The sequence below is a fragment of the Tenrec ecaudatus genome, chromosome 18 (assembly GCF_050624435.1).
Source record: "Tenrec ecaudatus isolate mTenEca1 chromosome 18, mTenEca1.hap1, whole genome shotgun sequence".
NCBI classification, from domain to species: domain Eukaryota; kingdom Metazoa; phylum Chordata; class Mammalia; order Afrosoricida; family Tenrecidae; genus Tenrec; species Tenrec ecaudatus.
The window spans coordinates 13,156,015-13,182,279 of record NC_134547.1 but is presented as its reverse complement, the minus strand read 5'-3'; the positions used below and the strand labels follow the sequence as shown (position 1 = coordinate 13,182,279).

General features: G+C 54.8%; 1 protein-coding gene across 1 annotated transcript in view; it reads right to left on the bottom strand.

Annotated features, from left to right (window-relative positions):
* The window catches only part of OPA3 (outer mitochondrial membrane lipid metabolism regulator OPA3), a 33,645-nt gene extending 14,596 nt beyond the window's left edge, over window positions 1–19,049 (bottom strand). The window contains exon 1 of the mRNA XM_075536810.1: window positions 18,841–19,049. Coding sequence (XP_075392925.1) covers window positions 18,841–18,982 — 142 coding nt within the window. The 5' untranslated portion in view covers window positions 18,983–19,049. The remainder of the gene's footprint in view (window positions 1–18,840) is intronic.
* Between the last annotated feature and the right edge of the window lie 7,216 nt (window positions 19,050–26,265).

Sequence of the window (26,265 nt, the reverse complement as noted above, 5' to 3'; positions counted from 1 at the left end):
TTCAGAGACTGGTTCAGCCTTCAGAGAGTCCGGACCAATCCCCCTCTGAGTGTTACACACACCTCGCTTGCACGGCCCCATCCAGGCATATGGAGCGAGGGAGAGACCTGGGCAGGAGAGCCCGATTAAGGAATGCCACTGTTCTTCAAGGAGCGTCCAGGGGACAAAGGGGACGGAGACAGGAAGGCAGAATATGGCCCCAAGGCACACCCCCCCACCCAGGTACCCAGACCCCAGTGAGCCTCAGTGCCAACTGTGGGCGGAGGACCAGGCCCTGCACAGCTTTGGGTCGCCTCCCTCAAGGTACGTCAGCAGAGGAGCAAGTAGACAGGGACTTTCCAGGGACGAGCCCAGCAGACGGCACCGTCAATCACCAAGGTGAGCACACCCATGTGACAAGACATACTGTCGCCATGAAACACACCCACCCCCCACACACATATTGTATCTCAAGGGCCACACCATCACACCTGGGGCAGTCCCACCACCTGTCAGAGCTTCCTTCTGACGCTACGAGAACCACTGTCGGGCCGGCATGTCTCTAGCCACCAACGGGCCTGGGGCGTGAGAGGCGGAGAGACGCCGAGAAAGAGCGCAGTGAGCTTGGCAGTGGGCTGCTCGCCGCCAGGTCCGTGGTTCAAACCCACCAGGCGCTCCTTGGGAGACAGTCCCAAAGAGCGTCCCACAGAGACCTTCCTGGGTCACACACGCGTAGGGTGGCTAAGGAGCGTAGAACCCACGCCCTGCACAGCTCCGGGCCGATTCGCTGGGTGTGTAAAGTCCCCGTTGGCTGCTCATTACACCTGCAGCAACTCTACGCCCTCTCTGACACACGCTCAGCCCGTGTGCAATGTGTCATCTGTGCAGTGGGGTAAGCCCTAAAGGTCGGTGGTTCGAACCCCCCACCTGCTCCGGGGGAAGCTGCTTCTGTAAGACGCCACGGCCTTGGAAACCCTCTGGGGCCAGTTCTGCTCTGGCCCCTAAGGTTGCTGGGAACGGCGCCCGACTCCCCGGCCACGGGCTCGGGTTTGTGTGCTTGTTTTGTTTAAGTTCAAAGCCCTGCAGAGACCACAGGGCCCACGACAAATCCAGCCATCTGAAAACAGATCTGGAAGAAAGATGTTGAAACCACGAGTCTTCTGACTACACGTTTTTTTTCTTAATCCTTTCACTGGGGGCTCGAGCCCCTCCTGTCGCAATGGGCGCACCCATCCACTGGCCTGCAGCTGAATGTCTGAACTCACCAAGGCCCCCTGCCAACCACCACGTGGGTGAGCCACCTCGGGAGGGCATCTCCAGCCCCAGCCTGTGGTTTGACTGCCCCCGCGACAGAGCCTGAGGTAGAAGGGTAGCTGGCAATCCGACTGCTGGGGAGCCCGGGGGCGCTTTTATACCTGTGTGTGTCACACAGACAGGGCTCAGCCGCATTCTCCGCCAGAGAGGAAGAAGCGAGCGAGCTGCATGTCCCACCATTTTCTCGAGGGGCTGACGCTGACCTGAGACAAGACCAAAGGGTGACACGGGTGTGGGGCCAGTGGAACTGCAGCAAAGACCTTTTCTGAAAGTTTCCTATTATCAAGTGAGACACTGTCTTACCGTGTACCTGGGAAAAACGTACTCTTTGCAAAAACACAAATAAACTATTTTAAAAACATAAACTGTATTGGGGTAAACAACAGAAAAGTGGGTGAAGGGAGACAGCAGATGATGTAAGATATGAAAATAATAGTAATTTATCATTTATCATGGGTTCATGAGGGGGGAATGGAGGGAGCGGGAAAAATGAGGAGCTGATACCAAGGGCTCAAGTAGAGAGCAAATGCTTTGAAAATGATGAAGGCGACATATGTACAAATGTGCTTGACACGCTGGATGGATGCATGAATGGTGGTAAGAGCTGAAAGAGCCCCCAATAAAATGATCCAATAAAAAAATAAACTGTATTTTTGAAACATACAGGGATATGCCCACAAAAAGACTGTGGACAAGCATTCCCACAGTAGCTTTATTCAGACTAGGGAACAAAGAAGGAGACAGCCCCCATGGCAAGAGGGTAAAGGAGTCAGGATCTATTTACACACTGGGATATGGCTGGTGTCTCAGAGCTGGTTCTGGCTGAAGGCAACGCCCTGGGTGCACACCAGACAACTCCACGGAGTGCTCTAGGCTGAAACCATTCAAAACCAGTTTGCCACGCCTGTCTTTCTTTTGATTTCCAAGGTTGTAAATGAAAAAAAAAAACAACATTTTATTGAAGAGTATTTAGAGAAGTCTAAATAAAGGCATGTACATATGTAAATGTATTTATATGAGGATGTAGAACTAGATCTATGTACATATATGTATAAGTTTAGTATCAAGGTAGCAGGTGGACATGGGGCCTCCACTCAAGTACTCCCTCAATGCAAGAATACTTTGTTCTATTCAACTGGCATTCCATGATGCTCACCTTCCTGACACAATCACTGAAGACAGACGTGTGCATAAGCAAATGTGGTGAAGGAAGCTGATGGTGCTTGGCTATCAAAAGAGATAGCATCTGGGGTCTTAAAGGCTTGAAGGTAAACAAGCAGCCATCTAGCTCAGAAGCAACAAAGCCCACATGGAAGAAACACACCAGCCTGTGCAATCACGAGGTGTCAAAGGGATCAAGGATCAGGCATCATCAGAACAAAAAATCATATCATTGTGAATGAGGGGGAGTGTGGAGTGGAGACACAAAGCCCATCTGTAGGCAACTGGACATCCCCTTACTGAAGGGTCGCGGGGAGGAGACGAGCCAGTCAGGGTGCAGTGCAGCAATGATGAAACATACAACTTTCTTCTAGTTCCTAAATGCTCCCCCCCATCATGATTCCAATTCTACCTTACAAATCCAGGTAGACCAGAGGATGTACGTTGGTACAGATACGAACTGGAAAGGGTGATGGTGGTGGTGGTGAGTGTGTGTGTGTGTTTCTCTCCAGGAGAGATTTCCTCATTCATAAATCCAGGGCGTGATCAAGCCCTTCATGAGGTGGTTAGGAGGGCAGGTAGAGATAATGGGAGGCTGTCTCAGGTACTGCTAATAAAGGAGGGTTGGGATGAGCAAGCTGCCAGCCAGGCCCTGCTCGGGGCTGCCCAGAGCAATCCCTGCCAGTCTCAGGTTTGCCCAACAATGTCTGAGTGCTAAGGGGACTGTGGGGACAGCGGGAGGGAGAGCAGGGGGAAAACTTCCTGCAGATCTGACTTGACCCCTCCCAGATCCCACCCTGAGACCGCACCTGTCCTGCCTGCCAGGTGGCCCGGGGAATCGCATCTCCCCAGCTCTCGGTGCCCGGGGTTTGGTGGGGGCTAGCTCCATCCCCTCGAGACCCCAAACCTAACCGCTTGCCCTTGGCTCATCTCCTGAGTGGTCCCGGGGTGTTCCCATGGCCATCTTTACAGAAGCGATCACCAGGCCTTTCTTCTGCAGCACTGCTGGGTGGGCTTGAACAGCCAGCTTTTAGGCTCTTCACTAGGTGCACCCAGCAGCTTCTCCCCTCCCCACGAGAGCACTTCATCCCCATGAGTTCGGGCTTAGGCACCAGGCTGCCATCGGAGCCGGGCCCTGGGGTACGGGCTGGGGCTCTGGCTGGACTTAATGGTAAAGAAGGGTTTCTGGGCCCTGCGAGGTAGCAGACAGGTAGCACGTTATGCTTGCAGGGGTGGGGACCAGCCTGTCACCTCAGAGAACAGCAAGGCCAAGAGGTGGAGAGAGAATTCTGATGTCCTCATCTGAGCCCCTGGACCTAGCCAGGCCTGATGACGGCCCGTTTCTTGGGCCAAGGAAGCTACTGCTTCTGCTTACCTTGAGCTGGGGCTGGGCTTCTGTCACCTGCAGGCAGGGCCGTCCTGACTCCCCCCATGTGTCAGCCTCCGTGAAAGCTGCAGCCATAGCAGCATGCGGGGGCAGATCTCCCCTGCCCTAGAGGGTCTCTGTGAGTGGGCAGCCACTCCGGGGCAGTGGGTTTGGGGGTGATGGTTGTTTTGGAGGACAGGGGCATGGTCACACTCAAGAACACAGAGACTTGCACGGACTGAGAAGAGAGGGCCCTGGGGCGGGGGTGGTGGGGGGGAGGGACATGGTGGGCACAGCCAGCAGGGAGGCTTCCAGCTTAGTCAGCTGGTGGGGGGCATCTGGGTTTAAGGCGTGGTTGCTACTTACTAACTTAGCTGTGATTGGATGGAGCAAAGCTTCTCACCTCTCTGGGCATCTGCTGCATCTTTGGCAGGGGGGTGGGGTGGGGGGTGTGACCCACTCCCTGGTTCTGCAGGAATACTGCCCGAGGGGACTGGGCTTGGGAGGCTGGCCAGCCAGTCCTGTGGTTAGGGACACAACAGGAGCCAGGCTGTCTGGGCTGTAACTCTTGCTCCAGGGCTTCCTGCCCTTGTGCAGGGGGCAGACTACTTACACATCTGTGATGTGGGAGGCCGTGGTGAAAGCCCACCATGCAGACGGTACTCCAGCCTAAGGGCCTGGTGAGCAGGGTCAGGGCTACTTTCCGTCCTCCTGTCCCTGTTAACCCCAACCTCCATTAGAGTCTGCAAGCCCACATTCAGCACCCCAGTGCCCTCGGGTCTGGCCAGTCAGCTGTGAGGAGAGCCTCCGGGGGCTTCTGGGAAGGGATTTCCCTTCTTCAGGCACCCCCCTCCCCCTTATTTCCCTGTGTGCCTTGCTGTCCCCCCCTTGGGCAGTGCGGTATAAAGACACGATGCCTGGAGCCCTGGCAGCCCTTTTGAGGCCATGAGGTCAGGTTCTGCTGAGACCCAGAGATGGCAAAGACAGAGCTCAGCCCTCAGATGCCCAGTGGTATCAGAGCCACCTTCCTCGGGGTGGGCTGGAGATCCAACAACACAGCCCCTCTTGACGTGAGGCCCCACTGGCTACCTTGTCAACTCCTTGTAGGTGAACACATTTCGATTTGGATCTTGCCTTTTTAAATTCTTTCACCACAAGCATACGTTAGAAAGATTCCCAAGAACAATGTCAGAGGCGTGGAGAAAACCCTAAAATCCCCAAAGTAAAACAAAACAGGGCTCTATTGTAAAATGTAGTCTGTAGCAGTCCACTTGGCATGGGACGTGACACCCATTGGGCTGCAGACTGCTGGTCAGTGGTTCAAACCCACTAGCTGCCCTGTGGGAGACAGGTGAGGCCTGCTGCCTCGGTCTCCCTAGATCAGGTTGCTATGAATGGGGATAGATCTGATGGCAAGGGGCTTGGCTCGGGGAGGTGGAGGGGTGGCTGGGTCCTCAGGCAGAAGTGGGCCTGGGCGCCAGCAGGCGGCTCAGGAAAGAGGAGAGAACACCTCTGTGGGGACTCCCAGCCCCTCAGGGGCTCCGCAGGGGCTGTCAGAGCTCCGGAGGACAGAAAGGAAGCTCACTCGGAGCCAGAAGTGAGTGTGACCTCATTAAGGGGCTAGGACCCACCCCAGGGTGCCAGGAAGTCAGGGCTAGCCTCCTGGGAACCAAAACAAAAGGCAAGGGGGTGAGGCACAGGCAGACATGGTCAGAACTTCTGGTTATTTGTGCTTTGATGAAAGAAAGAGAGGAGGGAGAAGGAAGGAGAGGAAGAGAGGGCCTGAAGGAGGGGAGACGACCTCCGCAGCCCTGTGGGGGTACCCATCAGCCAGCGGCCCTCCCCAGACTGCAGGACCCCAGGCGGGTGGGCTGGCGCGCCCCCTCTGCTGTCCACTCGGAGAACTGCAGGGCAGGCCGGCCGTTCCCGGGAGCGTCTGATGCCAATCAGGCTGCTCACACCTAAGGCTTCTAAAGCCGCCAACGACTGCACCCCAACAAACGCCTCTGCCCATTCCATGCGGGGTCAAACACGCAGCCCACGGCACACTTCTCCCAGGTGGACCCCGCGTCCCGGCTTTGGACCGCTTCCAGCCTCAGAACCAGATGCTCACCCTGGGTTAGCTGGGCGGTTAAAAAACGGTCCCGCCCTGACTGTGGAAGAAAGCATTTTTTCATAATTACAGAACCAAGTAAGTTCTGTCACTTTTAAGTTACTTTCAATTCCATCCCGTGATGTACAGTGTGTTTTACATGCGCACACACACTCGTGCCATGGCTTACACGCATGGCGACTCTGGGCTGCCGTGTGGGTGTGACTCTACGAGAGTAGAGAGCCTCATCTTCCTCATGAAGATCGGGTGGTGGCTTCCAACTGCTCACCTTGTGATTAGCAGCCGAAGGCATATGCACCACCCCAGTCGGTCTCCTGCATCCATCCACAGTGGATGGGATGATCATTTCACCACTTCTGGGGGAGCTAGCGTTCAAAGGAGCTTTCCGAATTAAACAGAGACAAGAAGCAGGGAGCGCTGTGGCGGCCACCTGACTCGTGGCGTTCTGTGTGCCAGCACAGCTGCCCTCGCGGGGTTTCCACTGGCAGGTCAACAGCCAGGTCTTTCTCCGGTGGCGCCCCAGGGCAGACTCAAACCTCCAGCCTTCGGGTGAGCAGCTGAGGGCCCCCGTCACTGTGGGAACCACCAGAGGGGCAGACGCCTTTCCCTGATACACCCAACGCTGCCACTACGGAGTCCCTTGTGTAAGAGTGGGAAGGCCGGGCAGGGTTACCAAGGCTGTCGGTCAAGCAGACTGCCTCATCTGTCCCTCTTGGGCTGGCTGGTGCGACTGAACCGCTGACCTTGGGGCTAGCACCCCAGTGCTTGCTTAACCCTCTGCACCACCGGAGCAGCAGCCTCGCTCCCTGGGAAGGGGAGCAAGCTAAGAGCATTGGGCCACCCAGCTCGGCAGCCCCCAGGCCAGTCACAGGGAGTGGTGCTCCGGAGGTTATAAATAGACAGGAGGAAGAGGCTGTCCCCACTAAGAATAGAGCCGCCCTGCCTCCCCTCAGGGCATTTGAGGGGAGCACCCCACTCCCACCGCTCCCAGGACAGGCCACTTGCTTCCCGGTCTTGCGGGCCCTCCAGGCACCCAGCAGCTGTGTCTAATCTGTCCCTTCCACGGCATCCTGGGTGTCGGCTGTCACCCTGAATCGCTTCTAGATCTTTTATGTGGCTCCTTTTCAAGCTTCCTGGGACTTCTTTCTCTCTCGGACGCATGTCCCATGTCCTTGTTTGCTCCTCTGTGCCTACAACTGACCGTTCCAACGTCTGTACGGTCTCCCCTGGCCTGGCAGCCACGCGTGGCCTCCACTGACCCGTCTCCCCCCCACCCCCCCGTGGCGCTGGCTTCTCTGTGGCGGCGGGGTTTTCCTGGGCTCTGAGGGAACTCCGGCAGGGCAGAGGGGGGCTTTCTAGAAGCACACCTCAGCTATCACTTGGGCCCCAGGACAGACAGTCTGTGACCACAAATTTTCCAAGGCTGAGGAGTGGGCCCTCAGCAGGTCCAGGGCCGTGTGCCTGGGCAGGGGGGGGGGCTTTCCCCAGAAACCCCCTTTCCCAGGGCTTCCTCTGCCGGGCCTGACTCAAGCAAGACCTCCCCACTGCCCTCGGCCATGTGGGTCTGCACATGCGTGCCCCCAGTGTGCGAGGGCGCAGCAGCAAGCCCTGGTACATCTGCAGGCTTCCACCCGCCCTCCCCTGGGCTTTCTGCCCTGTCTTTTTCCTGCCTCTGGGCGGGGCGCCCCCCAACCTGCCCTATTGCCACCTCCCTTCCCTTAAAAGGGGCAACCACTGTGGAACATGAGGTACCCCACCCAGCCCACTGCCATCCGGTGGGCTGCAACCCACAGTGACACCACAAATTAACCCAACAGCCCAATTTACAGATAAGAAAACTAAGACATACCCCCCCCCCCCCCCGCGGGACTCCAGCTAGCTAGTCCAGTTCCAGGTGCCCTCTGCCGGCCACTCAGCCACATTGCAGTTACTGGCCCCGTGGGAAGGGATTGAGAACCATACCAAACCACACCAAGCCAGCCAGTGAGGGCCACTCATAAACTCACTCCCGGCCACCAACTCCACTCTGACTCCACCCTACCCTATAGAACAGGGTAGAATTGCCCTGAGGTCAATATGACCAATCTTTACGGGAGCAGACAGCCTCATCTTTTCCCTGTGGAACAGCTGGCGGAAGGATTGGAGTGCAGGAAGGAGCGACCTGCCCGCATGTGGTGGTAGGAGGTCCCGGCTACGTGGCCTGTTGCTTTGGGTCTTTGGAAGAACAGCTTGGTAGGTTGTCCCCTAATCCCTGAGGAGTGACCCTGCCATAGAGGGTCGGTTACTTTTGCCAGGCTGGCTGACTTCATCTGGGCAGACCAGCAAACAAGCATGGTTTAATACATTCTCTCGGGCCCTGTGGGTAGTACACACCTTGCAGGGAATGGCCAATAAGCTTTTGCGAATAAGGTGATTATATTTACTGCGAAATTTACTGTGTAAATTAAGTGTCTGAGGACTACCGAGAGAGGGTCGGCCAGGTCCTGGCCCCGTGGGCGAGCCACTCTATGAAACGGACCAGTAGCTAGCTTGTGTCTCCCTGTGGCCAGCTCCACCCAGGCGGGCAGCAGAAAGAGCAGCAGCAGAGAGAGAGGAGAGGGGATGAAGACCCACCTAAGTAAACTGTATGTGGAAGCGAGGTCGAAGCTGTAACACTGCAATGAACCAACAGTCCCAGGAGGGTCCCTGTGGCAGACTCAGCAGTGACAGCAGGAGCCTGCTGCCCGGAGCGTGGCTCAGAGAGCTGGACAAGACTGCTGCTGCAGCAGTGACTGGGGGGCTGAGCGAGGGCAAGCCGTTCTGCACAGGAGGAGGGGTACCCTCCACGTTGAGGAGGTGTGGTAGCTACATAATCTGTTGTCAATCTGAGACTTACTAAGAGTGAAGGGGTGGAGTCTAGCCTGTCAATCAGGTCGCAGCTTGATGACCTCATTTGGAGGCGTGAAGGAGATAAAGAGCTCGCCTGGAGGCAGGACACACGCTCACTCGCTCACTCCCTGCAAGACTTTCCTGTTGAGACGACACTCGAGAGCTGAAGGAGCCACGCGGAGACCCCTGCCAGCGCTGAGATGCTTACACTGCCACTGGATCCACAAGACCTTCCACCCACTGGCCTGTGATCTTCCTGCATTCGGCGTCATTGCTTGTGTTCCCTGAGTCTGAAGAGGAATTTATAGATTGGTATCGGACATGTGGGCTAATTTTGGACTTATGGACTTGATCTGGACTGCGCTGGGATGCTTTCTTAATAGTCAATTTATCTGGTATAAAAACCTCTTTCATACTACACACACATGAGTGTCTATGAACTTGTTTCCTTCGTCCACCTGGACTAACCCAGGGAGCCTTCCAGCCTCTGCTCCCATGCTTCCTGGTACCTTGTTGACCCCAATGATCCCAAACTGCACCCTGTGACCTCCTTGGTAAAGGAGCCCCCTGGGGACGTAATGGTCATGCACTGGGCTGCTAACTGCCAGGTGGGCAGTTAAGAACCACCAGCCACTCTTCTGCAGAAACACGGAACTTTCTGTTCCCGTGAAGTTACAGTCTCAGCGACTCCCGCATGGTCCTACCCTGTCCTCGATAAACCCCGTACCTGGGGGCTGGTCTGTGCATCCCAGGTGGGGCTGCGATGGCTGAACCCACAGAGAAATGGAGCGTGCTGTGTGGGTGTGTGGGGCGGCAGGTGTCAGAAGTGGCTGAAAAGGCGGGTGAGCGGGGGGGGGGGGGTCCGGTTTGGGACTGGGACCTTTTTTTATATGTTGCAACGGCAAGGACACAAAAGATGTAGGGCCTTCTGGAAGAAATGATCCCGGCAAGAGGGATCGATGTACTTACAACAACAACCGAAGACGAGCTGCTGCGGCCACTGTGCAAACAAACACCCCTGGGATTGGGTCTCGTGGTTTGGAGGTTTAGGGACCGCATCACAATTCAGGGGCCTAATCACACTTTTAACTCATCTGCTCTCCCCCCTAGAGGTGCTCTGGGGGTGTGGTGGTGACACACTGGGCTGCTAGCCACAAGGTTTGCAGTTCGAAACCACCAGCCTCTCCAGGGGAAGAAGACAGGGCTTTCTACTCCCATAAAGAATTCCAATCTCAGAAACTGACAGGGGCAGTTCTACCCTGTCCTTTAGGGTCATTATGAGTGGGCATCAACTCGACGGCAGTGGGTTCTACCTCCTGACTCGCTGTGTAGTGCCTGAGGTCTGGGAAGCTTGCCAGGGACCACCCAAGGGAGGACAATTGGCCCCTGGTCACCAGGAGCCACAGAGGATGAAGGAGAGTCAGGAACAGGAGGAGAATACAGGATGTGTGGCTAGCCGCCTCCGTGAGCAGCTTGCTCCTCCTCCATGAGACCAGAAGAAGTGGCTGGTGCCCGACGACCCCCCGATTCTCAACCTGGTCATCAGAGAGTCCACAGCAGAGTCCTGATTACAGGCAGGGGGAGGGCTGAGAACAGAATTTCACATTCTCCAAGACTCTGGGCTTCCTGGAGCCAGCGGGGTTAGCGAGCCCCTGATAAACTGTTACCCGGAGATCTTTCTTAAACCTTAGAATCAAAAATCTCCCCTGCAGTCTTCTTAAAACCAAACAATTGCTTAACTAGTTAGCTAGTAAAGGCTGCCTGCCCAGAGAATGACCCTCTTTTAAGAATGATCTACCTCAGTGGTTCTCCACCTTCCTCATGCCGCGACCCTTTCAAACAGTTCCACATGTGGTGGTGACCCCCCTCCCCTCAACCATCAAGTTATTTTCGTTGCTACTTCATCACTGTCATTTTGCTACGGTGATGAATCGGGCAGCCCCCGTGGAAGGGTCGTTCGGCCCCCAAAGGGGTCGAGACCCACAGGTTGAGAACCGCTGATCTACCTGGCTCAAAGGGTGGCTGCAACTGAAAAGACAAACTGGAACTTCAGGGGCGGGGCCTGATGAGGCCAGGAGTGCTGGGCAGCAGAGAGAACACCCTGGGTCCCTGGACTGGGCTCCGAGGAGCGCCGGTACGGGTGCATGTGTTGCTTTGCACACGCAAAACCAGCGGCGTGGCTCCTCCCTTTCCCGTGTAAGGCCCGTGACAGTCCTCTGCGGTGTGGCTGCACACGGCCTGACGGGTGGGGTCAGAGAGGGCTCCCCACACCAGATCCCCCCACTTCACAGTCCGCATCTTAACCACAGCCCCTAATCCCCTTGGCCACCCACACAGGTGCTGATAATTAGGGTGGGAGGGGGGCTCTTTGAGGGATCCTAAGCCCGCCTCCCAGGTGGTAAGCCAGAACTGCTTGTTCCAGGCACTGTCACTGCCCCCAGGAAGTGCCCAGCCCCAGGGGGGTGGACAAGAGGATCTGGTCTCCATGAGACAAACAGAATACCCCCTCCTTCCCAAGACTGCAGGCCACCATCACCCCTCCTTTATGGCTGGGACTGGGCTCACCCCACTGACAGACAGACAGGTCCCCGCGGGGACAGTGTCACCACTGTGGGAATCGTGCTCACCTCGGAATCATCAGCCACTTGAAGTCAGAGGGCAGCACTTAGCCTGGGACAAAGCTCAGTAGGGTTGGCAAATAGGGAGGAGTCGGGGCGGGGGAACTGCAGTCACCGACAGGCACAAAGGGTCTAGGAAAGAATGGGCTCTGCAAACCTCCTCCTGGCTCACAAGACAAAGGTTTTTAAAAGAGGGTCCCTTCCCCTAGGGTCTTTGTCCACCCCAGCCCCCCACCAGCCTTTGCTGTCCCCCAGCAATCAGAGAGAAAAGTCCTGCTCTCCCGTTCTGTGTTCCTCACTGTTTCCTCTGGGGGCACACTCTCCCCTCCAGCCTCACAGGGAGGGACGCTGAGGGACGCTCCTCCTGCCCAGGAGCCTGGCAGGGAGCTCAGGGCCCCCACGAGCCTCTGGGGGTCGTTTCAGCCACAGGCTGGGACCTCAGCAAAGGTTACTTGGCCGCAGGAAGGCAGTAACAGCATATAAAAGCAACAAGTGTACCCATGAGTAGCCAGTGCGCCCCAACCTCTAAGGGCATCTTCCAAGCCAACTGGTCCCAAAGCCGGCTCTTGACCTTCTCTTCCCTCCTGGGTCCCTCCCTGCCCCCTGCCATGGGGCCCCTCACCCCATGCAACCCACAGGAAATCCTGCCAGCTCTACCTTCCAACCTTCAAAACACCCCCATCACGTTATTTATGACCGCGGGGACAGGGTTCCTGTACAATGGGGAGCTGCTGGTCACGGCCTGCACCAGGGGCTCCAAGGACCAGCACAAATGACGGAACAAACAGCCATCAGGGGCTCTTTGGGGTGACGCCCGAGCAGGACATGCCATGGAGGCCGTGCGTGCGCGCACGTGCCTGCCAAAGCCGCCCAGCACGGCCCACATCAGGGGAAGCCATCAGAAAACTCCAGCTCCGGGACACTCCAGGACAACTGGCTTAGTGCCCATTCCAAAGGTTAACCTCACACGGAAAACAAGAGGGCCCTAGGGCAGGGCCCCCGCACGTTCTCTGCAGAGGGCCAGGGAGTCAAGCTTCTGGAGCAGGCGGCCCATCCAAATGCACCCAAATGCACCGCTGCAACTGGAGAGGTGGAGGGGAATGGCAGGTGGCGGGCCGGGCCGATGGCTGAGCCCTGCTGCCAGTTCAGAACCACAAACAAATTCACTGCCCTGGAGTCCATTCTGACAGTTACCCCCCGCCCCCCAGGACACAGCAGAACTGTCCCTGTGGATTTTGGCGGTTGTCACTCTTCACACACCTTCTCATTCTTCCTGGGGGGGAGGGGCACTGGTGGCACACTGGATTAAGTGCTGGGCTCTCACCAGAAAACCGAGGGTTTGAAAGAAGCAGCCAAAGGAGAAAACTGAGGCTGCCCGCTCCCGTCGAGATTAAAACAAGCAAACAAACAAACCCCTCACTGCCATCAAGTCCATTTCAACTCACGCAGCCCTAGCGGGCAGGGTGGAACTGCCCCTTTGCGTTTGTCTTTAGGGGAGCAGAAAGCTTAGCCTCTGTCCTGCAGCGTGGCCAGGGGGTTGTAGCCCACCACCCCAGCAGGCCTCCTCCTGTACGGAGTGACAGCCCAGACCTCACACGGGCGATTCTACGCTGCCCTACAAGGTCACGACGGGTTGGAATCAAGTGCACGGCAGTGGGGTTTTTACTCGGTTCTCAAAGAGGCATGACTTGAGCGCTGGTGGTGCAGTGGTTAAAGCACTCGGCTGGGAGCCCACCAGCTGCTCCATGGCACAGCCTGCTTCTGTGAAAGGCTGCAGGCTGGGGAACCCCATGGAGCCGGGTCTGCTCTGTCCTACAGGGTCGCTGTGACCCGATGGCGGTGGGCCTGGGTCTGGGTTAAAGGAACAGGATATTCAAGGGCCGTGGTTAATGCTTGCCCGGACTCTAGATTTTAAAAAAGAAGGGCGGGGAATAAACAACATAAAGGGAATTGTAGGGACAACTGGAAAAACCAGAAGACGACCTACACGTAGTAAATTATATTACTGTAAACCAAAGCCAAACTCCCTTCCATCGAGTCAATGCTGACTCATAGCAACCCTATAGGACAGGGCAGAACTGCCCCTGTGGGTTTCCCAGAGTGGCACTCCTTACGAAAGTGGAAAGGCCCGTCTTTCTCCTGCAGAGCAGCTGGTGGGTTTGAATTACTGACCTTGAGGACTGCAGCCCAACCCAATGCATAACCGCCACACCGCCAGGGCTCTGAGGTTCAATTTCTCAGGCATGGTATCTATGTCATGTCACCCAAAGGAGCCTGCTGAACTGTGTAATCCAGGGACCCTGGATCCCCACATGTAACAAAAGGGGGGAAAAAACAAGCAAGCAAGTTGCAACCAAGTTTTTAAAAGTTCACCATGAAAGGATTTTATTCAGAAAGTAAGCAACAACTTACAGACAGGGAGAATGTATATGTACGTGGAGAATGTATATATACATGCATACAGTCTGTCTTCTTTTCGCCTTCTTGATGTACATGCACAAGCATACAGGCATCAACTTATTTGGCCTACCACACCCTTTTCAGAAAAAAAGATTACTCAGTGCGCCTCCATCCCCTCAACTATAGACAAAGGTTGTACTAGAGCCCCTCATCCAGGACAGAGTGTAGGTGTCTGCTTTTGCGGTTGGTTATGAATTGAGAAGCAGTTCAAAACCAGTGACCACTCTGCAGGGGGAAGGATGAGGTTTCCTGCTCACATAACGGGTTACAGTCTCGGAAACCCACAGGGGCAATCGGACCCTGTCCTGCGGGGTCGCTAGGAATCGGAATGGACGGATGGCAGTGAGTCTTGTTTGTTTAGGTTGGCCCAGTGCCCGCCAGGTCCTCAGCTTCCAGGCGCAGATGTGCTCAGACGTCCTTGAGCTGACAGTCAGCAGACCCCGGTGCTCCTGATAAGCTTCTGCGGGTCAGGACTTTGCAGACCTGGCCCTGTGCCTGGCCTGATACAACAATAAGGACCAGCTGTAACCTCAAAGTGCAGGAAATGGAATGGCTGGCCGCGTTTCCCTGTTTGCAGTTATCCAGACAAACCCCTCGCCTGTCTCAGTCAACTCTCCTGGTCACCGGGAAGGCGGTGCCCATTCCCATGCCGGCGTCCAGGTCCCAAAGTAGACCTGCCCGTTTCAGCGGTGCTCACGGGGCAGTTCTGTTATGTGATACAGGGTCTCTGGGCATCGGAATCCACTCACTCTAGTATTTCATTCTGCTGTACGCGGGGTCGCTGCAAATCCTTCTTGAAACACTGTACCCCTCACAGCACAAATGCCTGCGGAGTGCAAGCATAAACAGACGTACTATCTACTGCACATTCTCCTGGGAAGCTGCACGGCGATGAGGCTTGTGACGGGCTTAGCACACTGCCTGGCACAAAACACGTGCTCACTAAATGTTTGTAATCAATAATACTTGCTCTGCCCTACGGACACAGTGGGGGGCCCATTGGGCTGCTAACTTCAAGGTTGGCAGTTTCAACCCACCAGCCACCACTCCGAGGGAAAAAGATGGCTCTCTCTGCTCCCACCAAGACTTACAGCCTCAAAGGGCATTTATAGAGGTCTAAATACAGGCATGTACATATGTAAGTATATTTATACATGATGATGGGGAAATAGATCTATGTGCATATATGTATAGGTTTAGTATTAAGCTAGCAGAAGGACATTGGGCCTCCACTCAAGTACTCCCTCAATGCAAGAACACTGTTCTATTAAACTGGCATTCTATAATGCTCACTTTACCGATACGATCGTTGAAGACAAAGCAGGTGCATAAGCAAATGTGTTGAAGAAAGCTGATGGTGCCAGGCTATCAAAAGATATAGCATCTGGGGTCTTAAAGGCTTGAAGATAAACAAGTGGCCATCTAGCTAAAAAGCAATAAAGCCCACATGGAAGAAGCACACCAGCATGTGTGATCACGAGGTGCTGAAAAGGATCAGGTATCAGGTACCAAAGAACAAAAAAATTATGAATGAGAGGGTGTGCGGAGTAGGGACCGAAAGCCAATCTGTAGGCAACTGGACATCCCCCTACAGAAGGGTCGCGGGGAGGAGATGAACCAGTCAGGGTGCAGTATAGCAACGATGAAACATACAACTTTCCTCTAGTTCTTAAATGCTTCCTAACCCCCACTAACATGATCCCAATTCTACCTTACAAATCCGCCTAGACCAGAGGATGTACACTGGTACAGATACGAACTGGAAACACAGGAAAGCCAGGACAGATGAACCCATCAGGACCAGTGGTGAGAGCAGTGATACTGGGAGGGTGGAGGAAAGGTGGGTTGGAAAGGGGGAACCGATTACAAGGAGCTACCTATAACCTCCTCCCTGAGGACGGACAACAGAAAGGTGAGGGAAGGGAGATATCGGACAGTGTAAGATATGACAAAATAATAATTTATAAATTATCAAGGGTTCATGAGGGAGGGGGAAAATGAGGAGCTGATACCAAGGTCTCAAGTAGAAAGCAAATGTTTTGAGAATGATGAGGGTGACAAATGTACAAATGTGCTTGACGCAATGGATGGATGGATGGATTGTGATAAGAGCTGTACGAGCCCCTAATAAAATGATTTTTTTTTTTAAAAAAAAGAAAAGATTTATAGCCTCCGACACTGCCAGGGACCATTCTGCTTGGTTCTACAGGGTCACTATGAGTTGGACTTAACTAGACCGCAGCAGTTTTGTTTTGCTTTAAATACAGAAGGCGGATCCCTGGGGGGACAGTGGCTCAGCTGGTAACTCACAGCTTGGCAGCTCAAACCCAGCAGCAGCAGCTCCTCAGAAACAAGGTCTGCGGAAGGACTTGACAGCACTGGGTTTGGTTTTCCTTATTATACAGCAGTGGGAACTGAGGCTCAGAGGGGTTAAGTGACCTGCCCAGGTCGGTCACTCAGCTGGGAAGAGGCAGGGCTGGGATTCAAGTGCAGGCCGGTGAGCATCGAGAAGTCACTTTCTAAACCACAGTGCAAAGACTTCTCGCCGGGCTGGGAAGAGAGGTGGAGTCCCATGGCACAGCCGGTCACGTGTTGGGCTTCTTGCCACTAGATCGGCGGATCGAAGCCACCAGCTGCTCCCCTGGAGAAAGGGGAGGCTTTACAGCCTAAGGCACCCACAGGGGCAGCTCTCAGGGCCTCCTGGCTCATATGAGCATGAATCAATACAATTGCAACAATCCGGGGGAAAGGACAATGACCAGATACAGAGAGCAGGTCTGGGAGTACCCAGTGCAGGAGTCGAGGTCAGCCTGGGGCGCAAACCTCACCTTCCAAGTTTTCCTTCCGAGAGCTGAGGGAAGTCATCCCTGCCACCTGACAAGAGGGCAGAATGGTCGTGAGGGTTAAATGAGTTCCCCGAGGGGAAAGTGCTCTGGAAGGTGAAATCCGAAAGGTGAGGCTGGACAATCTGCAGACCTGACACAGGCTTCACCAGACACCCAATGCCCAAGAATGCCCGGCACGCCAAGCTCACAGCAAACAAGGGTGGATCTTCCCTGGGTCCTCTGACCTTCGTGCCCGATGCTCCCTCTACCTCAACAGCACCCCTGCCTGCCCTGTGCTGTGTGATGACAGACATCCCCGCCACCAGGGAGCACCATCCCATGAACCCCAGCCATCCCAGCCCTGCCCACTCTGGTCTGTCTCCCCCAATGGGCCGTGAGCTTCCTGGAGGGCAGAGACCCACTGGGGTTGGCCCCATCCCTACTGTTTCAGCAGGACTGTCCAGCACAGGGGCAGGCGCTCAGAAAGCACGAGGCAAGGGCAATGGGTGGACAAGCCTTCCAGGGTGGTTCTCTGAGCTGGCAGTTCTCGTCAGTTCACCTTCAACTATGCTCAAGAGGGTCCATGCAAACCAAGCAAGACAATGAACTCAGTTCTGACTCCCGCGGACCACAGGACAGAGGAGAACTGCCCCCAGTGGGTTTCCGAGACTGTCAATCTTTACAAGAAACAGACTACCACAGGGTGGCTGGCGGCTGGGAACATTGAACTTTTTAGTTAGTAGCCCAGAGCTTGCCACTATGCAGACCTACCCATTCAAACTCACTGCCATCAAGTGCACGGACTGGTGGCACCAAGGGTGACAGGGTGGATTGCTAACTACAAAGTCGGCGGTTTGAACCCACCAGACTGATCCACAAGAGAAAGATGAGGCTGTCTGTTGCCATAAGGATTTACAGCCTCGGAAACTGACTGTCCTAAAGTAGTACTGTAGACACAAAACTGGAGGGAGAAGGGAAGAAAAAAAAACAAAACCGACCTTCAGACTGTAATTCCTAGTAAAGCAACTGGTGATTTTAAACTGTTGACATAGCAGCCCCACCTGTAACCCAGGCAGGCCTCTAGGAGGCACAGGCCCAGAACAAAGGGATTTTCAATGCTGTTGCTGCCTTGTGGCTGCTGAGTTCAGATGACCCCGCCTCTAGGAAGTCTTCCTGACCTGGGTCAGATGCCTCCTCTGAGCTCCCATGCCAGCCAGGCCACTCTGGGCAGGGAATGAGAGGTCACTGCACAATGTACAGAATGAATGGCCACACAAAGATGGCGAAGGAATGGATTAATAGTTAGATGCATGTCCGCTCGGGAGTTAAAATTCTCCTTTGGCCAAATTCCCAAGTCACACCCCATGTCCCAGGTCTTGTCCCCCACCCCCGAGCCATGCATCTAACCCAAACCTATTTCTTTTTTTTTTTTCTCCCCAAACCTCCTATTTGAGGGTAGAACTGGGGCAAACCAGTGACCTAAATGGGTGATCATTGCAAGACGCTCCCAGAGGGGGAGGGAAACTGAGGCGTTGAAGTGGCGTTCTGGGAAGGGCACTGTCGCAGTCGAGCTTGGTATTGGGCCCAGCCCCTCTCTTCCTGGCTCCGCTCCCAGCTCCGGACACCCTCCAAAAACCAAGCCGTGATGTCACCCTGACTCACAGCCACCCTAGAGCGACCCTGCTGGCGAGCAAAACGGCCCCGTAGGGATGCAAGGCTGTGCCCTTCACAGAAACGAACTGCCAGCCTCGGCTGTCTCGCACCGGGAACACCGGGACCGCAGGCTTGGCGGTGGGCAGCGGAGCGCTCAACTGCGGTCCCTACTCTATCCATCCACGGCACCTCCATCCCACACTAGACCCACCCAAACCCACCCCTTCCCCGACACTATTGGCTCGCGTCGCCGTCACTCGGCACGCGCCCCCTTCGCCTATTGGCTGGTACTTTCTACCCTGCGAGCGGCCCTACCACGCGTCATTGGTCACCCACAAGCCCCGCCCACGGCCCCTCCCTATTGGCTGCAGGACTTTGCCGGTTCGGGCTCTCATTGGTCACGGACACATGTCGGTCCCCAGAGCAACCACCAGAGAGGGGTTGGGGAATGGAGAGGTTGGAGGGACGTGGGGTCAGACTCACGCTGGGCCGGCGGGAGGCAGACGTAGTTCTTGAAGAACTCGCTCCGGCGGGCACCTTCCTTAATGCGGTTAGCGAGCGGCTTGCTGACCTGCCGGATGCCCAGGTAGAACAGTTTCGCCATGGGGAACGCGCCCACCACCATCTTGGCGGTCGCACGGAGCACGCGCTATCTTCCGACTGGGCGGGGCGCCTCGCCCTCTCGCCGCTCCTCCCCCGCCCGCTCGCGGGCGTGCGTGCGTGCGTGAGTACGTAGGTACGTGCCTACGCTCGGGGGCGGGGAGCTGCCAGGGCCCGCCGTGACGTCACCCCATGGACGCTGACGTCGCGACGTCCGCTGGCGGAGCATGCAAATGACGCGGCGGAAGTGGGGCGGTCCTGGAGGTGGCACCGTTAAACGGCTGCCGCGGGAGTTTGACCGCATTCCCACGCCCGCCGAAGATGGCGTCATCGCACTCTGTGGTGACGTCACTACCGATTTGGCTTCCCCGCCCAAAGGGGCGCTTATTTATTCCTAATTAGGTCTCGATCATTCCCAAGTACGCCTTTCCACGCAAGTCCTTTGAGAAGAGAGAGGAAACAGGGCTTTGTAGTCAAGCCGAGTTCGAATCCCGGCCCCTCCATTTAGTCACTGGGTGATATTAGGGAAATGGACTTAATCTCTGTGGGCCTGGGTAGTCCCTGCTACAAATGAGAGTAATGATAGCATTTACCTCATTGCTTTGAGGCTAAACTGGGATTCTTAAATTTGTAAGTGTAGAATGATGCTGGGTGCACAGACAGTGTCACCGTTAGGTACCCTAGACTCGGGGACCCGATGTACAACACTGTCCAGCCCTGTTGCTCCATCCTCGTGATCGTTGCTGTGTTTAAGGTCCACTTATTGCAGCCATTGTGTCAATTCATCTCCTTGAGCATGATGTCCTTCCCCAAGCAATGCAAAGAAATCGAGCTATAATCTCGCCTTTACGTGTATGAGCATTGTCGGGCGCCCTAAAGTGAATTCTAGCTCTTAGCGTCAATGTAGGACAGAGTAGATCTGCTGCACTGTTTTTGCGGCCCAGCATGGGGCAGTGGCTGGGGCCAGTGAGTTTTCCCGGCCTGCAGCTGGGGAGGTCAATTCTTTGTAGTACTATCCACTTCTCAAGCTGCCCCACTTGCTCCACGTTGGGGGAAGAGGAGAGTCAAGGGCCCCAGGGAGCTGGCTTCACTCCCACAGAAGGGAGTTTAAGGACATGCCCCAGACTCTCCTCCCTTGCCCAGTGGGGAACACAGTCAAATAAACAAAATCAGGAAGGGACTGAGTAACATCCCTGGGTGGGTGGTAGAGCACCGATGGGTGTTGGAGCAGGGTGAGGGAGTACACCGCTGTGCCAGGCACAGAGCTAGAAAATCAGGGCCTTTCTTGGACACCCACTCCCATGCACTGAGAGTCCTCTCAAGTCCCTGGGCCCCAGGGGCCTCTATCTCTCCTTGTGAGATTCCAGCCACCCGAAATGCCTAAGAACATCAATCCCCCCTGGCCTGACCGCCTTCTCCCCACCTCACAGAACCGGTAATCCCAGGCCAGAGGATGAACAGCATGTAGCCAGGCGTTCCAGAGGCTGAATCAAGGTGGTACCAGGGAGGCGGTTTCTTGAGATCCGGCCCAAGGTTTCCCCCTAGCCCTGGGGGTGCTAGCCTGGGGTCTGGGCACCTAGACTTAGACTGAGGCCCTCCATGCTAGGTTTGAAGTGGGTCTAGGAAACTCCTAAACTCATCCACTCTTTTATCTATAAAATGTCCAGCGGCTCCCTCAGCTCCTAGAACAGTGCACATAGTTGGTGCTCCAGAAATAGGTATGGATTGCATGGGAGCCCTAGGGGCACAATGGTTAAGTGCCCCACCAATCCACAGAAGGTCGGCAGTTCAGGCATACCCCATGACTCCATGGGAGAAAAGTCCTGGAAGTCTGTACCTGCCAAAATGTACAGTCTTGGAAACGCATGGGCTAGTTCTGCTCGGACCTACAGGGTCACTGTGTGTTGCAATCGATCCAACAGCTTCTAACAAGTTAGAGTCAAGAGCTGGCTAGACCTTGTTCACGAAGCCCTGGTGGCAGGAGGGGTTTAATTGTTGAGTTGCTAACTACCAGGTCAGCAGTTCAAACCCACTAGCTGCTCTGCAGGAGAAAAATGAGGCTTTCTGCTTCCAGAAAGACTGACAGCCTGGGAACTCCACAGGGCTACTCCTGTACTCTGCCCTGAAGGGTCGCCATGAATTGGCATCAACTCAGTGAGTTAGAGAAGGGAACTGTGTCCAAAACTTGGGATTCCCTCATTTTCATCTCAGCTGGGGGAGAGGGGTAAAAAGACCGCTAATGCCCCCAACCCCACTCCACCCCCTGCCAGCTCTTAGGCCTAACTCCTTGCCACTCCCCACCTGCTTCCTGCATCCGGGTGCCCTTCCTTCCTCCTCCCCCACCTCCCTACAAAATCATTTCTCCTCTTGAAGTGCCCTCCCACTCCCCTCCTCCCTCCTCTTCCATTCCCTGAGAAGGGTTTCCAAGAATCTCTTCTGGAAATTTCTGGGGCAAGGGTGTATGTGGGGGGGATGGTGGTTCGCATCTCTTTGGGCACTTGAAGCCTGTTTACTCGACCCGGAGTTTGGGGTGGGGGGGAGCAGGGAGGAAGGAAACTTACCAGGGGAGAGGCCCTTCCCAAGCTTGGGGCTTCCTCCTGCCTTCATGCCAAGGGCCCCCACCCACCCCCGCCACCAGGCTTGGTTGTGAAGGATGGCCACTCCTGGTGACCCCTGAGGGCCAGGGGAGGGAGGGGACCCCTTCAGTGAGGGCAGGCTGCCCTGGCCATCCTGAGCCGTGGGAACAGAGGCTGCATTGGAGAGGAAAACAGGAACCCAGCTGACTCACCGGGAGGGCTGTGTGACCTAGGGCTAGTTGCTTGGCCTCTCTGGTGACCACATTGGACTAGAGCCTGGAACAGTCCCAAAGGTCCTTCCAACTCAGGCCCCTGGGTCACCCTCCCACCCTCTTCTTCAGGCCTGGGGGTTGGGGGTGGGGTCAAGAGAGTACTGGCATCCAGCATCCACCATCTCCCCTGCTGGGCCAGCCAACCACAGGCATCTCCAGGCCAGGCCATTTACCCTGCTTCCTGTCCAGACGCCTGGCTTCTGCCTGAGCTGCGCATGTTCAGTCCCCTCCGAGTCAGGTCAGCATACCCTTGGAAAGACAAGAACTGCCCGTGTGGACACAGACAGAGAAGGTCGACTAGCAAGCTGGAGGAGGAAACACTTGGAAGAGCAGGGTGTGGGTGGTCCACCCACCTCCCAGAAAGGTGGAATCCACATAGTTGAATGGAACGTGTAGAAACTGTTCGGTTTGGAGGGGGCAGGAGTCTGTATTGCTGGGAGATCCTCAACAGCCACAACAAAGCATTAAAAATAAAGAGCTAAGCCAAAGGCTGCCCCTGGGGTCTCATTTATCTCAGAGAAAAGGCCAAGTCTTCACAGGGACTTCTTCCAAGGTCACACAGGACCCACCCTGTCTGCATTCCCACCCCACCCTCACCTCCCATTCACCACTCCTCCCTCCCTCTACCCCAGCCACTAGCTGTCCCTCCAATCTCAGGCTCTGGAAAGCTCTTTCCCCAAGAGCCTCTGGCCTGATCCCTCACCCCCTCCAGGTCTTTGCTCTCAGGTCACCGGAGTTGTTCAATGTCATCTCCTGTACCGGAGCCTCCGGAGCTAACCAACCCCCTCTCACTCACCCTCTCATATTAATCGACAGACAAAGATCTTTCTCTCACTTACTCGTTTATTGTGAGCTCTGTGAGGGCAGGTGTCATGGACTGCCCTGTGTGTCCTCCCCGCTCCCTGCCACACACTCCGGAAAAAAAAAAAAAAGATGTGCTGTCAGTCCTGACCGCCCCCTCCCCCAAATACCCAGCTCTGATCCCAACTTGGGGTGGGATGTCTTTGTCACATTCATGAGATAGGATTCCCATAGGGCGTGTCTTGAATCGGTCTCTTCTTGGAACAATTTGAGATGAAACAAGCAGGCCACGAAGCAAAGATGGAGACGGTGACGTGCCAAGTCAGACAGGCCAAGTCACAGATTGCTCAGGAGCAGCTCAAAGGAGATAAAGCCCCTCCCCCTGCCCCTGGAGTCAACAAGGGAACACGCCATCCCCTAGAACTGGCACCCCGAACTCGAACTTGTAGCCTCCTCAACTGTGAGGACATTTCTGTGACAGCCCTAGAGGACTAAGAGTCTGGGACAAGAGTGGACACTGCCCTGATACCTAGAATGTGGGAGTGGTGCGGGGCAAGGGGCACACATGGGAGAGTTTTTAAATGTCTAACCATACAAGAGGAGAGCCTTGGGGGTGCCGTGGGTAAGCACTCAGCTACCATCCCAAAGGTCCGCTGTCTGAAAGCACCCGCCACTGTGGGAGAAAGGTGCGGCCGTCTGCTTCCTTACGGAAGTACCGTCTCAGGCAGAAACAGAGACCCTTGGGATCCAGGGTAGCTGGTTGTGGCTTCACGGAGAGCTGCGAAGAGGCATGGTAGCATTCCAGGCTTTAGACTATATTGGGGAGGCCTCAAGAGGAAGTGTGGAATGCTAGGGAGAGCGGACAGACAGACAGTGACAGTGCTAGAAATATGCTAGGGAGGCTTCACAGAGCACTCAGACGATCGTGGTAACGATTGAACTTGATAGGATCGAACTGTATGACATGTGGATTATGTGCCAGTAAGACTTAGAAAAACACAGAATGAACACGCGATTGGACAAAGAAGGAAGGGCGATGCTTTGTGTGCGGTGGCAAAGAGCTTGTCTGAATTATGTCCTCAACGTTTGGTGCAAGGTAGAACTTGTTGGCAATCAACGTGGGTATCAAGCTGATGAGATGTCTACACAAGATTGTAAAGGGGCCTTGTGGGTTCTCTCTTCCATTGGTAGTAAAATTCGAGAAGAAAGAGATGGACTTAAAAAACGGATTGGCGAATGAGGGGAAAGCAGAGTGGAGACCCAAAGCTCATCTGTAGACAACTGGACATCCTCTTACAGAAGGGTCACACAGAAGAGATGAATCAGTCAGGGTGCAGTACAGCACCGATGTTTTGAAACAACTGTCCTCTAGTTCTTTAATGCTTCCCCCCTGCACTATCATGACCCCAATTCTACCTTACAAATCTGGCTAGACCAGAGCATATGCACTGCTACAGATAAGAACTGGAAACACAGGGAATCCAGGACAGATAAACCACTCAGGGCCAATAATGAGAGTAATGTTACCAGGAGGGTAAGGAGAAGGTGGGGAAAGAAAGGAGGAACTGATCACAATGATCTACATATAACCCCCTCTCAGGGGGATGGACCACAAAACAGTGGGCGAAGGAAGACACTGGTCAGTGTAAGACATGAAAAAATAATTTATAAATTATCAAGGGTTCATGAAGGAAGGAGGATGGGGGAGGGAGGGAAAATATGAGCTGATACCGAGGGCGCAAGTATAAAACAAATGTTTTGAAAATGATGGTGGCAACATAGGCACAAATGTGCTGGACACAATGGCGGGACGGATGGATTGTGATCAGAGCTGTACGAGCCCCCAATAAAATGATTCAAACATAATAAAAACTGAAGGGTGTCTAGCAGATGTTGGGCAATTCTGCTGTACAAATTAAGGATCCTCGTCTTGGAACATTCACCAATGACACGGCCACACTAATCTAAGAGATTAGTCTGCGGCTGTTGGGTCCAACCAACCACCGCAGAGGAAAACCCATCTGCTCAGACTGACGGCTCAAAGGCAGAATGAAAAAAAATGGCCGGCTTCTTGGAACCCTACAGGGCAAAGGAGCTGTTTGTTATCTGTAGAAGACTGGGCCTTTTGGTTTTCAAAGGGTGGGGCCACCACCAACTGATCTCAAAGGGCGGGGTCACAGACACCTAGGTTTGAAAGCATTGAAGTTTGCCAGCGTGGCAGTTGGATGGCGAAGCCGCCATGAATGTGGGCCCAGGATGCTGCCCCAGTAAAGCCAAGGGGCGGGGCTCCATCTCCAAGAAGCAGAAGAGCAGAGCTGTCGGGAGCCCAGAGGGGTGAGCTTACTGCTTGGATCGGTGAGAAGAAGGGGGGCTTCCCAAAGCAAAGGTTCTGGACTTGCTGGGTGCCCGTAATCCCTTAACCCCCTCCACACCCTCCCACGTGTAATGGCAAGGTGCCCCTTGTACCTGTCCCACCACGGTACACTGGAAGCAGATACACTGCATTCCGGATTTCACCGCTTCGCAGAGGGAAGAGGAAAATTGCCCCCCAGGGGGGATGGAACACACCGAATGTCTCACCCATAGGTGATTGAGAAGTCGATATCTGAACCATGGAGATGGGACCATGGGAGGGGGTGATGGGACTGTGGGAGGGGGTGAAATGTGTTCTGCACGTGAGAAGGATGTGAATTTTTCCAGGTCAGTGGGTGGCATGTTCTAGATTAAGCTGGGTCCCTTCAAAAGTAGGTGTTGTCAGCACACACCCCTGTGCTGGTGCGTCTAATCCCATGTGGCACTGGGTTGGCTTTATGGCGGCATGGGGAAATGGATTTGGAATGGAGTCATGGGTGCAGGCTAGAAGGGTTTCGAGGTGTGTCGTCATTAAAAGAACCTTGGTGGTACAGTGGCTAAGCCCCCCGGTTCTGAATGAGACAGGATTAGTATAAAGTATGTCTTCAGTCGATCCCGTTTAGACCGAAGCAGACATGATGCATTTGAATGGTGCTGCTGGAGAAGAATATGGAAAATACCAGGGACTGCCAAATAAAAAGCCAAACACATCTATCTGGGAAGAAGTACAGCCAGAATGCTCCTTCGAGACAAGGATGGCGATACTCCGTCTCATGCCCTTTGGACATGTTGTCAGGAGAGACCAGTCCCTGGAGAAGGACACCTTGCTTGGTAAGGTGGAGGGGCAGCGAAGAGGAAGGCCCTCCAGGAGATGGATCGGACACGATGGCTGTAGCAATGGGCTCAAGTTCACGAACGGTCGTGAGGATGTCGCAGGACTGGGCAGCGTGTTGTTCTGTTGTGCGTGAGGTTGCTATGGGCCAGCACCGTGACGATGGTATCTAACAAAAACAACAACAGTAAAGTCGATCGCTTTCAGGGTGTTAAAAAGATTAAACAAGCCCAGCCATCGAGCAGAGGTGGAGAGAGAGAGCCGCCGGATCGCCGCATGCAGATGACACAGAAGCAAAAGCTGGAAAAAGACAAGAGCCAGCCAAGAAAGCCGCCATCCCCTAGAGCCAGCGCTCTGAATTCAGACTTCCCGCCTGCTGATCAGTGAGAAAATAAAACTCTGTTTCTTAAAGCACCCCCTTGTGATAGTCCTGTGACAGCAGTCCCCGGGACATTAAACCCACAGGGCTGGGGGG